The sequence below is a fragment of the Lepidochelys kempii genome, chromosome 10 (assembly GCF_965140285.1).
Source record: "Lepidochelys kempii isolate rLepKem1 chromosome 10, rLepKem1.hap1, whole genome shotgun sequence".
Lineage (NCBI taxonomy): Eukaryota > Metazoa > Chordata > Testudines > Cheloniidae > Lepidochelys > Lepidochelys kempii.
This window is the reverse complement of record NC_136389.1, coordinates 7,701,314-7,720,556: the sequence shown is the minus strand read 5'-3', so window position 1 is coordinate 7,720,556 and position 19,243 is coordinate 7,701,314. Positions and strand designations below refer to the sequence as shown.

Here is a 19,243-nt window from a genome sequence, read left to right as displayed (position 1 = left end):
CGCGTCAGTCTTGTTAGTGTGAACACTTACAAACTAGAGATTGACAGTACTTGTGAAGTCCATCCGATCGGTTAAGAGAAGGTCATCATGTCAGTACTGAGTATATGAGGCACTATCTTTCATTAGGCATTGCATTGTCCCTCCAGTGGCTACTAATCTGAAATCAGTTCCCTGAACCTGCTGCAATACCTAGGCACAGTGAGAGACGTGAAGGCCAGAGGGTCAGTATATCATTTCAGCTGTCCTTGCTTTTGTCTGCCTGCGTCACAAGCTTCAGGCAGAGCGCTGAAAAGATTTAGGTGCAGATGCTGAAGTGCCAAGTCCCTTGTTAACCTTAGTCCCATTTTCTGCATAACGATCGGCTTGTTTGCCGTTCCCCTGCAAGCCTCTCAAGGTTGATGTCAATCCAGGGGAAGGGGGATTGGTGGGAGAAGTAATAAACAAGAGTTCTTCCTCCCTACATATTAAGTCTGGGCTATGCATTCTGCGACAGTGCATCCTTCCCTGCTGTACCAATCTCTTGCCTGGGAATGCTCAGCTCAGGTTGAGCATCTGGTTTGCAGAGAGGTTCCTGGCTTTTTTTGAACTGAGCTTGCCAGCTGGCATTTCACTGAAGCACTGGGGAGTCAGGAGACTTGCTCAGGGTTTTAGAACCCAGGATCTTCCCAATAGTCTCATGGCTGGAGTTCAGCGTAACATGCCTCCCCACACTGGTTTGTAATTCCATTGGCTATTTTGGCCTGGAGAGGAGGTGAAAAGGACGGACCTTTGCCCTTTTGACCTGTGACATAATTAAGGGCTGCCGGTTGTTTTGTTTTGTTTTTTAAAAGTTGCTTGGGAAGGGTAGAGAATTGAAAGCAAAAATTAAGGAAGAAAGAATCAAAAACAGAAGGAGGGAGGGGAAGTTACAGGGATTAATACACCCAGGCTATTTCTCCTCCACATCTGGTGTGAGACTGAATGCACCAGAGCTGCTTTAGGGGAAAAAAAACCCACAGCCAGCAACTGAGCCGTTCTCCAAAAGCAAAAGAGTGAGAACGCTCTGATTCAAATGGACGTGGGGCTGGAGTCTGGTGTAAGTCAGTGGTGCATTAGCGGTGCCTGCAAGAGGAGGGTCAGATCCTGGGTGGTAGGAAGAAACGTTGAGTCATTATCCATATTCCCAGCCCGTGTTTTCTTTTGAAATTCCTAGATTGGGAGGAGTGGAGTCTCCAGGCTGGGGACCAAAGGGAGGGAGTAAGGGGGAGCTATGCTGAGGTTTCAACATGAGTACAGGGATGAGTGTGAACATAAATGCCAAGAGCAACAAGCCTCTAGGACTAGCTAGACCCAGGAAGTGGGCAGAAGCTGCAGTGGACAGCATAATGTATTACATCAAAGGAAGGAAGATGCCCCAGTGGGGAAGGGAGGAGGCATTGTCTGGCCGGGAAGTTACTGAGCATTCCCAGGCCTCCCTCTTGAATTCAGAGCACTGCTTCCAGCATTAAAAAACCTGACAGCAGCAAAGCCCCCCGGGGAGAGCGCCAGCCCTGCTGCTAACTAGGAGGTTGAGCGCCCCAAGAGCCCTGCATGCCACCGCCGAGTGCCACCTGATCATTAGCACCCTTCAGCAATCTCCATCTGCCCCGCCGCCACCTCTCCTGGTTGCAGGCGGCTGGAGGAAAGAGATCCATTATTTACAATTGTTAATAGGTAACAAGGGTAGGGGCATGCATGCAAGGGGGAGGAGGGGCTCAGCGGGGACCCAGGCATTAGCGCTTTCGGGGAGGGGAGGCTCGACCCAGAGCCTTTAAGAGGGTGGGAAGGGGGGGCTTCAAAGGTGGAGCCTGGAGGAGGAGGAGGAGGAGCTGGAGGGAGGGGACAGAGCAGTAGCTCTGCCTGCCTGCAGTGATGCACAATGGAGCCCCATGTGCGGAGCTCCCAGGCACAGGGCTCTGGCATGGTCAGAGCCAGGCGACGGAGCTAGATGGACCGCTGGGCTGGAGCCAGTATGGTCGCCTCACAGGGCACCTTGCAGGCGGCACCGCTGCGCCCTGCAGGGCCGAGCCCCGGGCGATCCCCTCGCGCCACGGTTCCCGGAGCACGCCGGGGCTCGGTGTTGCCGCTGGCTTGCAGCCGGTGCCATCGGTGTCGTGTGGGGCAGGCTCCAGCCCCTCACGCCGCGCCCTTTGCTGAACTAGGAGGAACCTGCCTAGGGGCATCCCCCGCTAGCTGGGGGGAGCGCGCGTGGGAGGGAGCGAGGGGGGCTGCAAGTGGCCGCGGCGAGTCCCCCCTCCCCCACGCGCCCATTCTCGGCACAGCCCCAGCCTCATTTATCATCATCTGTGGTCAAGTGAAGTGTGCAAGGAACAGCTGCTTCACTCGGCTGATTTCCGAGGGAGTGTACAGCAGGGAATCGGGGAAGATGAATGATGGAGGCTGGGGAGGAGAGCTGCTTTCTCTTGCCTCCTCCCCATTGGGGGGAGGGGGTCCCCTTAGCCCAGCCGCCTCCCCCCCCTTCCCCGGGTCCCTGTGCATGCCCACGGAGCCAAGGGGCTAGGTTGCTGTGGCTTGTTGATGGTGGCTTAAGAATCCTTCCCCCTCTGCTCTAATTAATACTGATGGGGGGAGGCAGGAGTCTGGGGCTGCCTTGCTCCTCTCCCACCCTGTGTCCCTGCAATGGCGAGATTGCTGGGTGACCTTGCACCAGGCTACCCCAGGCAGGGAGAGGGGCTTTGGGTGCCAATGCAGAGGCAAGATGAGAGGGCGGGCGGGCTGTGAAGAGCAGAAATGAGCCCCGGGAAGTTTTACCTGGCCCCGGGGGAGTCCTGCGGATTTCCTGCCACTCCCCACCGGCAGCTCAGGGCATGCTGCCTGTCTAGCACGCCAAGGGAACAGCTGTCGCAAGCAGCCGCCTGGCTGCCACCTCCCCCACGCTCAGATTCCAGCCACGGGTGCCTGAACCCCATGGGTGCCAGGAGGCCCCCCCCCACCACACACACACACAAGCCACCCCCTGGGGATGGAAGCACCCATCCGCCCAGATCTCCCACCCAGGGGGTACACACAGCTGTGGGGGGGGGGGGTGTCACAGCGCAGCCCTCACTCGGAGGCTGATAACAGACTTCATCCCTGCGTCGCAGCCTAATTACTGGGCGCAGGGCCGGCTTCATTTCAGTGCCCACGAGCGGAGAGAGGCTGCGCAATTAGCTTTGTCCTCTGCCAGCTGGAGCAGGGCCCCCGCCTTAGCACGGCGCAGTATAGCCCGACGGCCGGCGGGGGCTGGGCAATTTCTGATCTCCCCCGACCCCCCTCTCTCCTCCAGCCTTAATAATCAAATTACGCGCAGCAGTTTGCGGTGTGGCAGCCTGCCAGAGTGTGGTTCGGGGCATCTCCAGCCTGCAGCTCCTGGACTGCCAGGCGCTTTCACAGCTCCCCGTGCAAAGGATGATCGGGCTGCAATGGGAAACCTGCCCCCCTCTGCTGCTGCTCTCTCCCCAGTGGGGCTGGAGGGGGGGGGGGAGTGGGCAGACCCTGCTACCCTGGCATAGGGTGGGCAGACCCAGGATCTAGGCTTTGTGGTCAGCAGCCTGCTGCCTAGGTGCCTTGACAGCTGGCATCCCAGGGTGGCTGCTTAGCAAGGGGGCTGCATTTTGTAACGCTCCATCTGGAGAGCTCTGGGGATGGGGGCTTTGGAGCAGTCAGGGAGTGGTGATGACAGTGCTTTCCCCAGATTATTACCACGCAACAGCACTGGTTATTTTTAGTTTGCAAGACCTAGCTGATGTCACATCACCCGAAGAGCGCGCAACCAGAGACTGAGAGAACAGGCTGGAGCAGCTGCGGGGTAGCAGCGAGGGCCTGGGCCTACGGGGAGCTGAGCACTCCCACGTCAGTGGAAGCTGCAGGCGCTCGGCCTCTCTCAGGACCAGACCCTTAGAGAATTGGAAGCAGGAGACAGGCTTGGAGGGGGGCAGGGAGCTGGCAGAGGATTGGAGCAGCCCAGGACTGCAGTGGCTGGAGGGGTGAGTGACAACGTCCAAAGGAGCTGGCGGCATTGTCAGTGGAAACGTGTGCCGTTCCTGGTAGCCGCCCCTCCCCGGAGCAGAGAGAGTGACGTCGGAGTCTGAAGTCCCTGAGCCTCCGTTCTCTCATTCAGCATGCTGACGTCCGTGCAGAGAGTTCCCCTGGCTTCAGAGGGCTTTGGATCAGGGCCTTCGTCTGCAGAGTTCTGTGCCTTTGTCTTCCCCCCGAGCGGGCATCAGAAAACCATCACAAACGGCGGCCGAAGGCTCAGTGCCTCTGAGCAGCTGGCGTTCACTGCCCCGAGCGTCTGCACAGCTGTGTTGTGACACCTCAACGCCACCACATGGCTCCAGCTCGCTTGGCCGGCCCGACAGCCTAAACCCCTTGTCTGGGGCACCTGAAGGGCCTGGTATGCACAGAGTATGCAGTGTTTCTCTTGAGATGGGCGTTGAATTAAGCAGGTCGCCTGCTGGGAACGGCTGAGGCTCTCTGACCTTTTCCATCTGTGGAGCACTTGACCCCCTCTTCCAGCCCAAGTTCTGGACCCACCTCTCTTTCCTAGCATAAGAGAGGGGTCAGCTGTGGACCACTCGCAAGGGTGTTGCTGATGACAAGTGGTGTGTCACTGTGAAAGGAAGTGAAGGATTGTAGTGTATTTGACCAGTGATTGACTTTCATCCTTCACGTTTCCAACCCTGCATCAAGTGGGTGTTTTAATTCTAGTTCATGTTCTTATCCCCCTCCAAAATGGAGAGGTGAAAACTGAAGTGAAGTTACAGGGGGGCAGCAGGCTGTATAAATAGGTCTTTTAGTTAGAAAATAGGACTGTAGGATCTCGGGAGTGTCCCTGACCCCGCACTGTGCCTTCATTTTCCCCTCTGTAAAATGGGGACAAGCCTGACATTCTCGCTGGGGGAAGGGCTGTGAGACATAAGTCATGGAGTGGTGTAAAGTGCTTTGAGATCCTCAGAGAGAGAGAGAGAGAGAGGAGGGGTTCATTGTTCTCTTGTGGGGAATGTCTAGCCCGCTGACCAACAGCACTCGTGTGTCATATTTGACAAACAGGTAAGCGTGCCTCTGATCTCTGGAGGGGCGTTGGAATGGAATATCCTACTCAGCAGGAAAATGTGTGGGGACCCTCCAGAAAGTGCCCCTCCAAAATAGCAAGTTGCCATTCGCCGGCATTTGTTTGTCACCTGCATGAAAAGGTGGTAGTGGGCAGTACCTGGAGCTTTTCCTCTGCCTAAGGGGCTCCTCCGTGGAGCCCCTGCTTTTCTCCTTTCCCTTCCTGTGCACCATTCTTGCCAAAGAGTACTCCTCATTTCCCTTTGGAGCCGGCCAGTGCTGCTGGGTCTAATATGCTGGGTCCCACCTCTACTTCTCATGCTCATCAGAACTGCTTTCCTATTGCTTTTCTGACAAACGAATGCCCCCTGCCGGTGATTCGCTCTGTGCCCTCAGAAAATATCCCCTTCCGCAGGAGTGGGCTGTGGCCTGGAACCACTCCTGGGTGTGCACGGCTGGTGCATGGGGGTTGTTGTTTGGATGGGCTTTCTGGGTATGTCTACATTGCAAAGAAAAACCTGTGGCGCCCTGTCTCAGAGCCGGGCTCACTGGGGCAGAGGCTGCCGGGCTAAAAATAGCCTCCCCACTTGTAGGCGTCCCCACTCGGCTCTGAGACCCTCCTCCCTTGCCAGACTCCACCTGAGTGGGAATGTCTACACAGCTGTTCTTAGCCCCATAGCCCGGGCCCCATGAACCCAAGTCAATTGACCCAGGCTCTGAGACTCAGTGTCACGGTGGGGTTTTTTTGGTTTATTTTTTCAGTGTAGACATACACTCAGTCACAACCCTGGCAAGCTGGGTCTGCTGGTTCAACAGTCTGAACTAGGCTGTGGAGGTTAAGCTGAGAGGCCGTTCCCACCTCGCCTCAGTGCTATTGTTTCAGTCTGTCTGGCTGCAGACTCAATGAGACAGCCGCCTATTGATTTCCTTTGTGATTGTGATCACGGGGCTGGGCTAGAAACTTCTTCTTAATTGAAAGCTGGGATCCTGGAGAATAGGGCATTGAGCAGTCTCCAAGGGGGAGCACCTGGGAGCCTGAAGGTGGAGGGGCCCCTAGGAGTCAGCCCGGGAGAGAATGTTAAACCTTGCTGCTGTAGACAGCTTGACTTGAGGCCAGCCTGCATCAGGCTGGAGCATCTGTTAAGTGCCACGCTAGCCAGGCCACAAGGAGAGACAGAGCATCTGACCCGAGGGAAAGAGGTGAGGGAAGGGAGCTGTGTCAAAGCTGCACCTGCTGAGAAGAGATAGACCTAGGCTGGCTAAGTCCAACCTTACAGCACAGGCTGGGAATCTGCTAGCAAGGGGACGTAGGAGACCTCTTGGAAGGGAAGGAGGGGCTGGCTCTGTCGTGGGTAGCAGGGATGCTGGGAACTGCATTTCAGAACCAATCCTGCAGGCTGCTATGCCTCTCTTGGGTGGGGCTGAGCACCCTCCAGTCCTGCTGATGGCAGTGCTTCGTAGGATCAGACCCTTCATCTGCCTCCTTCTGTGGGGTGGGAGCGAGGAAAGTGAATTCCTGTTTAATGTTTGTTCGGGGGACGGCTGGCTGGGGAGCGAGTCCTGTGCATGTTTCCCCTCTTCTCCCAAACAGCTTTGCCAGTGCTCCGCAGATGCAGCCAGACACTCCCGCACAGGCCTGCCCACCATGCACTTCAAGCCCGACCTGAGGCATGGCCAGCTGTCCCAGTCCTGAGCCCGTGCAAAGCTGTGACAACCCATCCTAAAAGCACCTGCAGCTCTGCTCCTTCTGCTTGCTGGGCCAGCCCTCCTGACCAGGGATCATTAGCAGTGCTGAATTTGTGTGCACAGTTTGGGGGGTAAAAGAGAGCGAGGGAGTACAGTAAACGCATTTCACATGTGATCTGACCGAAGCTTGTCTCCAGGTCTCTCTTTCCAGCGGCCACAGAGAAGAGATACACACTGCCAGGAGTTTGTTCTCCAGAATGACAATGGGGACTCCATAGGGCTCCTATATCCGTGTGTCAGTCATGTAGTCTCTCCAGGTAGCTCTTTGTAACAGGATGGCCAGCCTGTGGAAGGGCAAGGCCTTGATTTGAGCTAACATGAAGAATAAAATCACGTCTTAACTGGGGCACTGAGGGTCACTCTTGGTCAGCTTACGCAGGGCACTGGTGCTTCAGGTGGACATGAGGAGTTCCCCTCCTCACTGCTTATCATGCCAGTCTTGCCTGCTCCTTAATATTCATGAGCAGGAATATTCAGCTGCCCTTGCACGCAACTCTCTAAAGAGAGAGACTGGGACCAATCCAACAAGCGCAGACGCCATCTGACCGGGGCAGAACAGGGAGATGTACAGGAGCTCTGAGGCACAAGTAATCATTTTCAACGTCTGTAAGACTCACGGTGTTAAAACAGTTTCTGTAGGGTCCGCCGCTGTAGTAAACGGATTGTATTTATGGATCTCCTTTTTTCAGCGGGATTGTTGCTAGAGCAGCTGACTCTCTCCCCTCTCCCTTACCCCTTCCAAGATGAAGCAGAGCTACTTTCACAGGCTCTGTTCTCCAGCCATGTCCTCCATTATCTGCCCATTGCAACATCCTTCCCAGCTTACTCTGTGAGCGTTGCCCTCAAAAGCTCCCCTGCCACACCATCCCTCCTTGCAGCTGAGGAAAGATGGCCTCATCAAAGGGGCTTGCTGGTGAGTGTTGCAGGAAGCTACCTACATCCCCTCCAGGGCCTAATATGTGCCTCAGTTTCCCCACCTGTAAAATGGGAGGTAACAACATTCCCCTGTCTCAGAGGGGTTGTGAAGGGCAAAGCTTTTGTACGTTATTGATGCACTTTTGGTCTCTGAGATCATTCCAGGAAAGCAACATTTATATATTATTTTTAACAACATAGATTTCTGCAAAGGTTTTTCCAGCATTTTCATCTCCACTGACTTCTTTTCAGAGGAGTCGGGTAAAAATCACGGGCAAATAATGTTCCCCTCCACAGTGATCGCGGTTTTCCCCTGGCTGTGAAATCTACTTTCTGGGGGATCTCCCTCTGTGAGAGTCCCACGGGTCAGAGTTGTGAGTCGGTGTGGGGGAGGGGCTCTAGGCAGCTGAATAGCATCTCCTGCACTGCACAGTGTGATTGTCCGAACCACTGGTCAGATAAGAGGTTGTCCCCATGGCAACTGCCTACTGCCAAGGTCTCGCTGCTCTGGAGCCGTGGGGGCTGAGGTGCCGGGGGATGGAATGTCTGACGCACCGGAGCCAGCGCAGACTGTGGGAATGGATCTGATCCGGAGTGTCCCAGGTCAGGATCCCCAGCACGTGGGAGCAAAGGAAACGGGCCAAACTCTGTGCTCAGTACTGCATAAATCTCGAGCACTGAACTCATTCAAACAGAGCTCCTCTGGATTTACACCGGACTCACTGGGAGCAGAATTGGGCATGGGGGGGAGGAATTCTGGATTTGTCCCAGGTAACAGAGAGCAGAATGCAGCCTTGTGTGTAACAAGCCTAGCAGAGGATCCAGGGGGAATAGCCTGGGTTGTGTGGGTGTTTTCCTTGTGCTGATGGGCTCCCCCTAAGATGTACTCAGGAGGAAATCCACCCACAGCTTTGGCCCATGGCTTCTGTTGATTTTATTTGCCTTGCTTCCCTTGGGCTAAATCCTGCTCCTGCTGAAGTGGGGGCGAAAGTCCCATTGACCTGAACCAGCTCATCGGCCTTGTTTTTAAAACCCTCTGTGGTTTTGCTGTAGCCAGTGTACAGCACAGCCTCCTCCCTGTCCCCTCGCACAGTCTCTGCAACAGCCCCCTTTTATCATCTTGGCCTCATTGACTCTTTCGCTTTTCAGGTCTGCTCTGAAAGCAGCTTTCTCCCTTGCCCATAACTCTGAATCCGCCTCTCCCCCCTGCTGTTGCTTATCTCTGCATTCGGATTCTTTCAGTCCAGGGGAGAGTGAGGGAAGACGCTTTATGGCATGAAGCCGTAGGGTATTTGTGTCACCCTGACACAACCCTCTCCCCGGCTGTTATGCAGCAGGGCACGCTGACCTGGAATGCTGCATGCTGCTGCACTGTCTTGAAGGGCCTGGCTAACAGGCTAAACAACCGCGCTTCGCTGACTTTGGCTATGTGGCTGACCTGCATGATCATGTGGTTTGCACAGCCGGAGTGGATGGGCCCAGGTGAGTTTATAACCAGGTTTTGAAAGCCAGGTTTTAGCTTAGCATCTGTAGCAAAACTCGGCCCTGTCTACACTGCGGAACCAAAGCGGGTTTCAACCCAGTTGTGCCACCAAGGCGTTGCATAATCCAAACAGGGCCTAATACTACGGTGTGAGTATCAGCGGAATTAGGGGTCCCCCTGGAAATCCAAGGAGTTACATCAGAGATACATTGGGCCCTTAATGCTCAGTGTTGGCCAATGTGTGGGGCTGGGAGAGGGGAGCCTATAGTCTGGGAAGCACAGATAGTCAGGGCCATCAATTGTTGGAGGAGCTATTGTCGGGAGGTGGCTGCTGTCGTACATTCTCCCCATTGCTAATCAGTTCCCACTGCTAGGCTGCTTCAGGCCTTCTCTTTCCTCGCTGGCTCCAGGGGCTTCACAGACTATTGCTTTTGGAGGTTGGTGGGTAAGGGACAAATCCAGAGAGGTAGCATCCCTCACACGAGAGTCCTCATGCAGCCTGGTGCATTTCCAGCGGAGGATCGGTTCAGTGGAAATGTCACCGTGACCCAAACCCACTTTGATTCTAATTGGATCCTTCCCTCACCATCTCCCCCGGTTCATTCCCCTCTCTCTGTGCTAATGTCACGTCCCTCTTTCCCCCACAGCCAAACGGTGTCATTATCTCAGCCTGGCATTGCCTGGGCTCTTTGGAAAAGTAATAATAATTAATAATCAAAGAGAAAGGAAGGAGCCTTCCATTAAAGCAACAGCCCAGTGTTTTTTCAAGCTGCTTTCATTTTTCAAACCGACTTCCTTGTGTAGCTTTTGGGCCCTTTCCACCCTTTCGTTTTCTCCCTGCCCCTCGTGTCCCCAGGGCCTCTCTTTCATTTGTGTTCTTTTGTTCCCCGATTCCTTCCCCCCAGCCCCTTTGGTGGGACAGGGGAATGTTAAGCCACGATTTCTGCGTCCGGTGACTTTAGCACAAGGGTCACAGTATTTTAATCGAATTGTCTTTTCTCCGAGATATATGCTTTAACCGCATCCAGCTGCTTGTGCACATTGGGAAATCCAGCTGTAATACAGAAGAGCTCAATTAAGCGGAGCCAGCATTCCATTCAGTGGGAGGGGGAGTGGAATAACAGGGTGCTGGGGAAGGGTGACGGCAAGGGGAAATTAGCAATGCCACCTTTCTTAGTAGCTTTTAATAGCGTTTTTTGGTCATGTCTTTCAGAGGCTTTGGTTTTCAAAATAAATAAATAAAAGGTGCTGAAATGTTAATGATATCCACAGGACACTCAGCAGGAAATGAGAGCAATCTGGGACTAATAAAAGCAGAAATGTAATTTGTGCAGATAGACAAGGCTCAACAGACAAAGGTGCAGGCAGCTTCATTTAGACCTAGGCAGAGTTTTGCACATTCTGGCCTCGTAAATATGCCGCCCGATGCAACGGAACGAGGGGGGCGCAACCTTCCCTGGATGGGGCCGCACGGAATGTGGGGATTTTATGGTCGTGCTGGAGAAGGTGCAAAGGGGAGGGGGTAACCTTGTTTCATGGGCTACGTGCTGCAGGGGCCGTTGTGATGGGGATTTGTATCCGCGGTTGTTATGAGACTGGAATGAAATTGTGTGCCTGGGTGCATGCATGCATGTCTGACTGCATGTGGGGGGGGGTGCATGCATGCACATGTTTTAATGCGTGTTTTTATGTGTTGGGGGGGTGCGTGTGGGTCGGTGTGGGGGTGGTTTGTTTTTAACAGCCAGCATGAAGTCTTTAGAGAAATGAGCAGATGACGGCTCAGATCTGCACCGAGAGAGAGACACCCGTGTCAAAAAACAGAGAGAGAAAAAAATCCCGCCTCTGAGCACAGCTCTGGTTTGACTCTCTCAGCAGGTGTCTGGTGTAATGTGTTAGATGCACCAACCAGAACCGGAATCGAAGTGGGGAACTCGGGCGAGAGGCCGTTCCCTGTGTTAAAGTCATTTCCTTAATAAACACAGAGAGAGGACAGAAGGGAGACAGAGAGAGTGCTCCTCAGAGAATGGGAGCGGTATGAAGAGCAACTTGGGCTGGCCTTTCGGTGTGCCCCACCCCAGCTCTTAGGATGGGGCACTGGCCCCTTCTGTCACCACTCCTGGTGGGGAAAGCAGGCTGGCTGGCCAGGATATGGGCCCCCCACAAGCATTCACGGTGCTTGTGTTTAGGGCCAGTCAATCAACAAGAATGGGGATGCTGCCTCACTGTTAGAGCAATCAAGTGGGTCGCCCCCAGGTGTCTCCTCCCTTTTGTGCTTCCCAGGGGAGTCAGACCAACCCTTCTAACTCACGTGGAGGACTCCCCATTTTCACACAGCTAAGGCATTCCTCATTCTTTCCGTCTCCTCCTCCTCTCATCTCTGGGGACAGAGCTCGATCTGCAGGCCTTTCTCACCTGTTGTAGGAAACGTCTTTACAGCGCAGTTAGCTCAGGTAATTGGCCCGGGTTCTTCTAGCCTGGGTGGTGTGAGCGTCCCCTGCTCCTTTTCTGCACTCGCCCGTGTGTGTGTGTCTGGGGCGCATCCCCGGTTCTTTGTGCTGAGACACTCCAGGATTCTTTCCCAATCCATGCCGTCAGTTGTGGGAGAACTGGTCCCCTCCTTGGAGGGGAATTGTGGGAAGGCATTGGAGGACTATCAAGCTCTCGCATACATCCTCGCTGCAAAGTGGGTGTGTTTCAGCCCGAGTTAAACCAGAGCCTGCGCTCTCCCCTGTACCTCCAGCCACGTCAGGCAGTCCGGCTTTAAAGCACCTTGAAACCCAGGTCAGATGGTGTGTGGATGGTAGGGGGTTGGGGCTAAAACCCCAGGTAAGAGCCTGGGTTAACTGTGCTGTGACCGCATCCCCTTAGAGGGACCTCTCTGGTCACATCCCACTGCCTTTATTAGCTCCCCCTGGAAGGAGTCAGAAGGAAACCTGCATGACCAGAACCCTTCTCTAATGTGGATAGATCGTGTGATTTCCAGTGTGGGAATATACCTGCGCCTGGCCCCAGCGACAGGGGGATAGAGGAATAGAGGAAGCTGTGAGGGTGGTTTGGGGTGGGAGAGGCAGCGGTATCCCTTACCAAGGGGATTTCACGCACCACTCGCGCTATTCGGTTTTCTCTGGTGCTGCGCAAGGTGCAGATGAGCCAGCAGTAAATCCTCACCCCGGGCCCCTCCAGTGAAAGCAAGCTAGAAAGAAGCTGGTGGGGCCTGCTCCTTGCTACACCCCCTCTGTGCACCTCACAGGATCGAGCCCTTAATGTCCACGCGGACATACCTTTACCCTTTCGTTAGCATGCATTGTCTTGTTCACCACACGTTATCTGTTTATCTACGTAGAAGATGGAAGACATGAGGCAGGTACTGCCCCTTTCCTAACAGAATTGGGGATAGGAACCAGGGACGTTTTATGATGGCTGTGCCTCACTGCTCTTCTGATAGACGTCTGCTTCAAGGGGCAGACAGATTCCAGATGGTATCACACCAATTGAGGAGGTTATTGATTGGGGGGGGCAGAGAAGCAGAACCAGGAAGTTGAAATGACTTTCCATAGCAGAGCCTGTGTTTCTGTCCTCAGTGCTGATAGGTCAAATAATAACACAACAATAATGATTAATAATTTTTAAAAAAAACGAGGCATTGTAACCGGATTACAGGATCCTGAAATCCCAAGGGAGGGTGTGGGGGGAAAGGAGGGAGGATCGTTTTGCTAAGTGATTGCCAGCACTCGAGGGGCAGAGAGGGATGGGAAAACAGGTGCGTGAAACACTGAGCAACCTCACACCATTCAAGCCCCATCCAGACGCTGCCTGCATTGGTTGCCGTCCTTGGCAGATCTGAGCCCACAGGGATGCTGGGGCTGGCAGGATGGGCTCAGTGTTCCTGAACCAGAGGGTGTCAATAGACTGCAGCTGGTAAGGGAGAGAGAAGGGGGGAAAGGAATCGTCATTGGGATTTTTGTTTTGTTGTTGTTTTGTTTTCCTTTAAAGGCGGGGGGGAGGGAGGGGAGGTTTGACTGTAGCGCACAGTCGGGAGGCCTGCATTGCAAAACAACAGCCGCAATACAGGCACAAATCTCCGAAGTCTCGCACCGGCTTTTAAACAAACAACAAAATAATGTCCCCACCCCTCCTTCCCAAACCCAAGGTAAAAGAAAATGCTTCATTTGAATCCTCTCCTCTCTCTCGCTCTCTCTCTCTTCACAGATAACAAGCCCCAGCCATGCAGTCCTTTCGAGAAAGGTGTGGTTTCCATGGCAACCAGCAGAACTACCAGCAGACTTCACAAGACACATCACGCCTGGAGAATTACAGGCATCAAAGTCAGGCAGGGCCGAACTGCGAGCGTCAGAGGCTGGTGGCGAAGGAGTACTACAGTCAGCAGCAGCTGCCTTACCCAGGGTACGAGAACAGCGCTGCGGAGAAATATCACAGGGGAAATAAGCAATTGCCTGGCCAGCAGCTGCAAGGCCGGCCGGCCTTTTCGAATTACGCAGTCCAAGAGAACAGCCCGTACCCGGCCCGCTATTCTGGGGAGGAGAGCCTGCAGACCTGGGGAGCTCAGCAGCAATCCTTAGCTGGAGGAGTGGCGAAGTATGAGGAAAACTTGATGAAAAAGAGCCCGGCTCCCGCCGGCAGCAGGCAGTACCACGAGCAAACGGCTCAGCTTCCGTTCCGAACTCATTCCTTGCACCTGCCGCAGCAGCCGCAGCCGCCTGCCTTGACATATCCCAAGCTGCAAAGGCAGAAGATCCAAAATGACGTCTCCTCACCCATGTCCTTTTCCCAGACCGGCCACTTCACCCAGCACTCCCAGTCCCAGTTCCCAGCCTCTTCGACGTACTCCTCCGTCCCAGGAGGGAGCCAGGCAGCTCATTCGTATAAAAGCTGCATCGCGCCCTCCAGCCAACAGCACGAGCGGCCTCTTGGAGGTGCTGCGAACCTGGCATCTGGGCAGCGAGTACAGAACCTGCACGGCTATCAGGCAAACCGAATTAGCTACGACCAGCAGCAGCAGCAACAACAGCCGCCCTTGCAAGGAAGGCATCATGCCCAGGAAACACTTCACTATCAAAACCTAGCAAAGTACCAACATTATAACCAGCCAGGCCAGACCTATTGCCAGACTGATGCTCCTGTGAGGACGCCAGAGCAATATTACCAGACATTTAGTCCTAGCTCAAGTCATTCTCCAGCTCGTTCTGTTGGTAGGTCTCCATCCTATAGCTCCACTCCATCTCCTCTGATGCCAAACCTGGAGAATTTCCAATACAGCCAGCAATCTCTCAGCACAGGGTCTTTCGCTGCCGGCATCACTGACCACAGCCATTTCATGCCTTTATTGAATCCTTCTCCAACAGATGGGACGAGTCCAGATGCTCAGTCTGGGAACTGCAAAAACTTGCAGAAGGAGAAGATCCCTGAAAACCTCCTGTCTGATCTCAGTTTGCAAAGTCTAACTGCGCTCACCTCGCAAGTCGAGAATATTTCCAACACTGTCCAGCAGCTTCTCCTTTCAAAATCAGCAGTGCCCCAGAAAAAAGGCATCAAAAACCCTCCTAGGACCCCAGAACAGCTCAAAGGCCAACACTGTAGTCCAGAGAGCAGCACGTATTCTGCCGAGCAGGTAGGCACCCCCCTATCGGACCCCCTTAGCACCCCTCAGTCAGTACATGCTGAAGCTCAGGATGCCGATTATCTGAGCGGGTCTGAAGATCAACTAGAGAGAAATTTCCTTTATTGCAGTCAAAGCCGCAGTCCAGCAAGGGTCAACAGCAACTCCAAGGCCAAGCCCGAGTCGGTCTCTACCTGCTCAGTGACTTCTCCAGACGACATGTCCACGAAGTCCGATGATTCTTTCCAGAGTATTCATGCTAACCTGCCCTTGGAAACATTCACCAAGTACATGACCAATGAAAGGGAGTGCCCAAGGCTGCTTCTGAGTGCGCTGTCTCAGGAGGAGCTGGCTTCCGAAATCATTGTGCTACAGGACGCTATCAACGAGAAGGCAGACAAAGCCTGGGCCAACTCCCCCACTTTAAACAAAGACCCTGCAAAATCCCCCTTCCATGTAGAAAATCACAGAACGGGTCTGGACTCAATGGTTAAGAGCACATGGTCCAACCACGGTGACTCGGGTACACACACCGAACCCCTGAAATTAAACAAAGCCTCTGGGGGAAACAACAGTAAGGATTTCAGCGAAGAGGTTTATGAGAATGCCCAAGTGGAGTTTACAACAACTGAAACAAAGAATGCTCTTAAAGTCACCAGTTCCCTGGCGTATAATTCCAAACCCAGTATCCCAGCTGCTACTTCCAGTTCTGAGGCCGCCAGTTACAGCTGCTATTCAAACACCACGGCCAACTCAGTGGGTTCCGAAAACACCATGGAGCATTTTGACTGGCCAGATGAAAGCATCAGTGAATCATGCCTGAGGTGGAAGGAGCTTGGGCCATGTCTACAATCATCAGATCTTTCCAAGGGTTTGTTCCACAGCAAATTGGCTGGGTCTTGCAAAGAGAAAAAAAATGTCTGCTGCATGGATATATGTGACGGTGAACAATCAGCCAAGAATGAACAAGCCGAGGACTTCAGCCAGCAGCAGATGGGGGAGGAAGACACTTTGACGTATGATGAGGCCACCAAAGCAGATAGTGAGAGGTGGCTGGAGGATACCAGGCACTGCTGTTCAGGTGGGGACTTCAGCGAAATCCCGATGATATCATCTCCAGATCTGAAGGAGTCTGATTTGGAACCAGAAGAATATTCATCTCTGTGTGAGCTGGCTAGTTCAGAGCAGAAGTCTGTGATCTACGATACATCCCCACCTAAACCTCCTGAGAATGCTGCGGTGCTCTCCTCCAAGGATGTGCCGGTATCAGCAGAAGAAACTGTAAGCACAGTGGAGAAAGAAGATTCAGCTCCCTCCTCTCGTTTGTCTGGACAGTCTGTTATCCTCTTGGGCCCGGCAGTTGGCACTGAAACCAAGGTGAAAAGTTGGTTTGAATCTTCTCTGCCTCACATAAAACCTGAGGAGGACACAACAGTAGGTGAAAGCGTCCTCCAGGAGAAGACAGAGACCGAAACGACCTTGTCCGTTAAGGTAAAGAAGCAAATACTACCAGAAAATTTGCTGGCAAAATCAGAGTCGATCTCGAGGGGCAAGACTCTTCGCAGCAAGAGGGTCCATTCCAGGTTGTCAGAAGGAGAGGAATCCAGCAAACCAGTACCAAGCCCTTTCAAAGACATCCAGGCAGCTGGCATGGTGGCCAACACACGTGTAGAGCCAGATGGCCAGATGGAAACAACAAGCAAAAATGCCCATGGCCAGACTCCTAGGTTTCCAACTGAAGGCTTGCCAGCTCGGATGTGTACCCGCTCTTTCACTGCCTTGAGTGAGCCCAGGACGCCAGCCCCACTGGAAGGACTGAAGGTGTTGCCCCATCAAGAAAAGTTAGGGAAGAAACCAGTTTGTGGCATGAAGCAGAGAGTTGCTTTCAAAGCCAGGAAACGCACTGGAAGACCGGCCCCAAAAGTTGTTCAAAATCCCAGTGAACCCACTTCTCTCCTGGTCCCAAACTTGGTGCAGAACGAGGACTTTATTGGCCAAAAGGCTAAAGGCCTAGAGCCCCAAGACGCAGAGGTGAAGGACCAGAGATCCATGATCCTGCGGTCTAGGACCAAGACACAGGAGGCCTACACAAAAAGGAGAAGGGAGAAGAGGACTGCAGATGTCAGGCTCAAAAACTGTAAAACACCCAAGAAGCTCCTTTCAAACAACCATCTACCCCCCACCTTCAAGATCACACCCCCAGGGGGGCCACACAAAGAAGGGAAGGTGGGCAAAAGAATGAAACTCTCCAAATCCGGGCCTGGAACGGGCAGCAAACTGTCTGAGCGGCCGCTGCATTCGCTGAAGAGAAAATCCACCTTCGTGTCCCCTATCCCTACCAAAAAGAGAAATTTAGTTTTAAGGAGCAGCAGCAGCAGCGCAAAAGAGGAGAAGCCCGAAGCCTCCCCCAATCTCTTTAAAAGGATGCCGTCAACCAAAAAGGCGAGAGCTAAACTGCCCACAAAGAGCTCCTGCGAAGCAGCCTTGACGCCCCCTCCAGCTAAAGAACCCCCCAACGTCTGTATTAAAATCACCTCTCGGGCGGCATTTCAGGGGGCCATGAAGACAAAAGTGCTGCCCCCGAGGAAAGGCAGGGGCCTGAAGCTGGAGGCCATTGTGCAGAAGATCACCTCACCGAATTTAAAGAAGTTTGCATGCAAAACGGCCGCCGCTACTGCACACAGTAATCCTCTGAGCCCTGCCGGCGTGGAGAAGGAGCGGGCCTTAAAGAATGCAAGTGTAACCCCAGCGGTGGGAGAAGCGGGGCCATTAAACCAGGGCATGGCACAAAAGGCTCCTGCCGCTTCAGTAGCAGAGCAATTATGCAGAAATTCGAACAACAGACCCTTAAAAGGAAAACTAATGAACAGTAAGAAACTGTCCTCTGACTGTTTCAAGGGTGAGGCCTATTCATCTCCCGAGACAGCGCAGCACAACGGCAGCAGCATGGCTGCGAAGAGCATCAGCCTGCTGCCCAAGAAGAGGAACCGAAAAGGGAAAGCAGCAGCCTTCAGCGTGGCCAAAAACCCCTTGGACAGGCGGGCGCATCTCGCCCCTGCTCTGCTTCTGATGGCCAGAGAGCGGGCAGGCGCAGGGGACGCGCTGGGGAACGGGGAAGACGGACAACGGGACGGGAAGAAGCCGAAGACCGAGGACAAAGACTTGGCCAAGAATGAACCCCCCGAGGGGAGAAGCTCCCAGACCCAAACCCGGGTGCAGAAGCAGCGAGCGAACCACTCCAGCTACAATGGCTACTCCAAGAGACAAAGGAAACGGCACACCCGCAGCAAGGCCAAGAACGTGGCCGCCAGGTGTAAAAGCAGGGCGAAGCGGCAGCAGCAGGCCCCACTGCTTAACCCCGCGGAGCCCGAAATCAGGCTCAAGTACATCTCGTGCAAGCGGCTGCGGACGGACAGCCGAGCGCCGCCCTTCTCCCCCTACGTGCGGGTGGAGAAGCGCAACGAGTTCACCACCACCTGCACCGTCATCAACTCAGCCGGGGAGGAGGCCAGGCTCCACAAGGAGCAGCAGCCTTCGTCCTCGGCCCAGGCCCTGCTTCCCGGCGGGGCCTCCCTGCAGCCCAAAGCGGCGCTGCCTTTATCTTCCGCAATGCACCTGGGCCCAGTGGTGTCCAAGGCCCTCAATGCAGCCTGTCTGGTCTGCTGCCTCTGCCGGAACCCAGCCAATTACAAAGACCTGGGGGATCTCTGCGGGCCGTATTACCCGGAGCACTGCCTGCCGAAAAAGAAATCGAGGCTGAAAGACAAGATTAAAGTGGAGGGGCCGAGCGAAGAGGCTCCCGTGCCTTCGCCGGCAGAGAGAACGCTCAAAACGACAGATAATAATTGTACAACGAGTACAATCAGTGGGAAGCCGCCAAGGCTGGACAGTGCTGCTGACTCAGCGAAACAGAGCGCTCTCCGGTCGAGTTCCAGGGGGATGTTTAGGAAACTACAAAGCTGTTACTGCTGTGATGAGAGGACAGAGGGAGAGGAGGCGGCAGAGAAGCCCAGACGGCATGAGTGCAACAAAGCCGAGTCCCCGTCTCAGGAGCCAGTGGGAGACACGCAGGAGCACTGGGTTCACGAAGCCTGTGCTATATGGACCGCTGGGGTTTACCTGGTTGCAGGGAAGCTGTATGGGCTACAGGAGGCGATAAAGGTGGCTGCTGAAGTGGTAAGAGCCTCTCCTTAGGCTAAAGGGCCATTTGGAACGTGCGCACCCGCTCACCAGCCCTACACATCCGCCTCCCGTTAGCAAAAGTCCAGGATTGCCCAGATCAGAGAGGGCATGTCAACCCCACAGCTGTAATTGTGTTTGGGGCTGGGTGGGGGGGAGCCTTGCCATAAGACATAAGGATCGTATCCTCCAAACAAGTCTAACCACATTCTTTGCAGTCACTGGCAGGGGGA

At 54.1% G+C, this 19,243-nt stretch overlaps 1 protein-coding gene across 3 annotated transcripts in view; it reads left to right on the top strand.

Annotated features, from left to right (window-relative positions):
- The window catches only part of RAI1 (retinoic acid induced 1), a 133,776-nt gene that overhangs the window by 105,986 nt on the left and 8,547 nt on the right, over window positions 1-19,243 (top strand). For all 3 annotated transcript variants that reach the window (XR_012161085.2, XM_073361837.2, XM_073361838.2), the window contains exon 3: window positions 13,424-19,007. Coding sequence is in view for 2 of the 3 variants with exons in the window: in XM_073361837.2 (XP_073217938.2) it covers window positions 13,440-19,007 (5,568 nt within the window). In the remaining variant the exon portion in view is untranslated. The remainder of the gene's footprint in view (window positions 1-13,423; window positions 19,008-19,243) is intronic.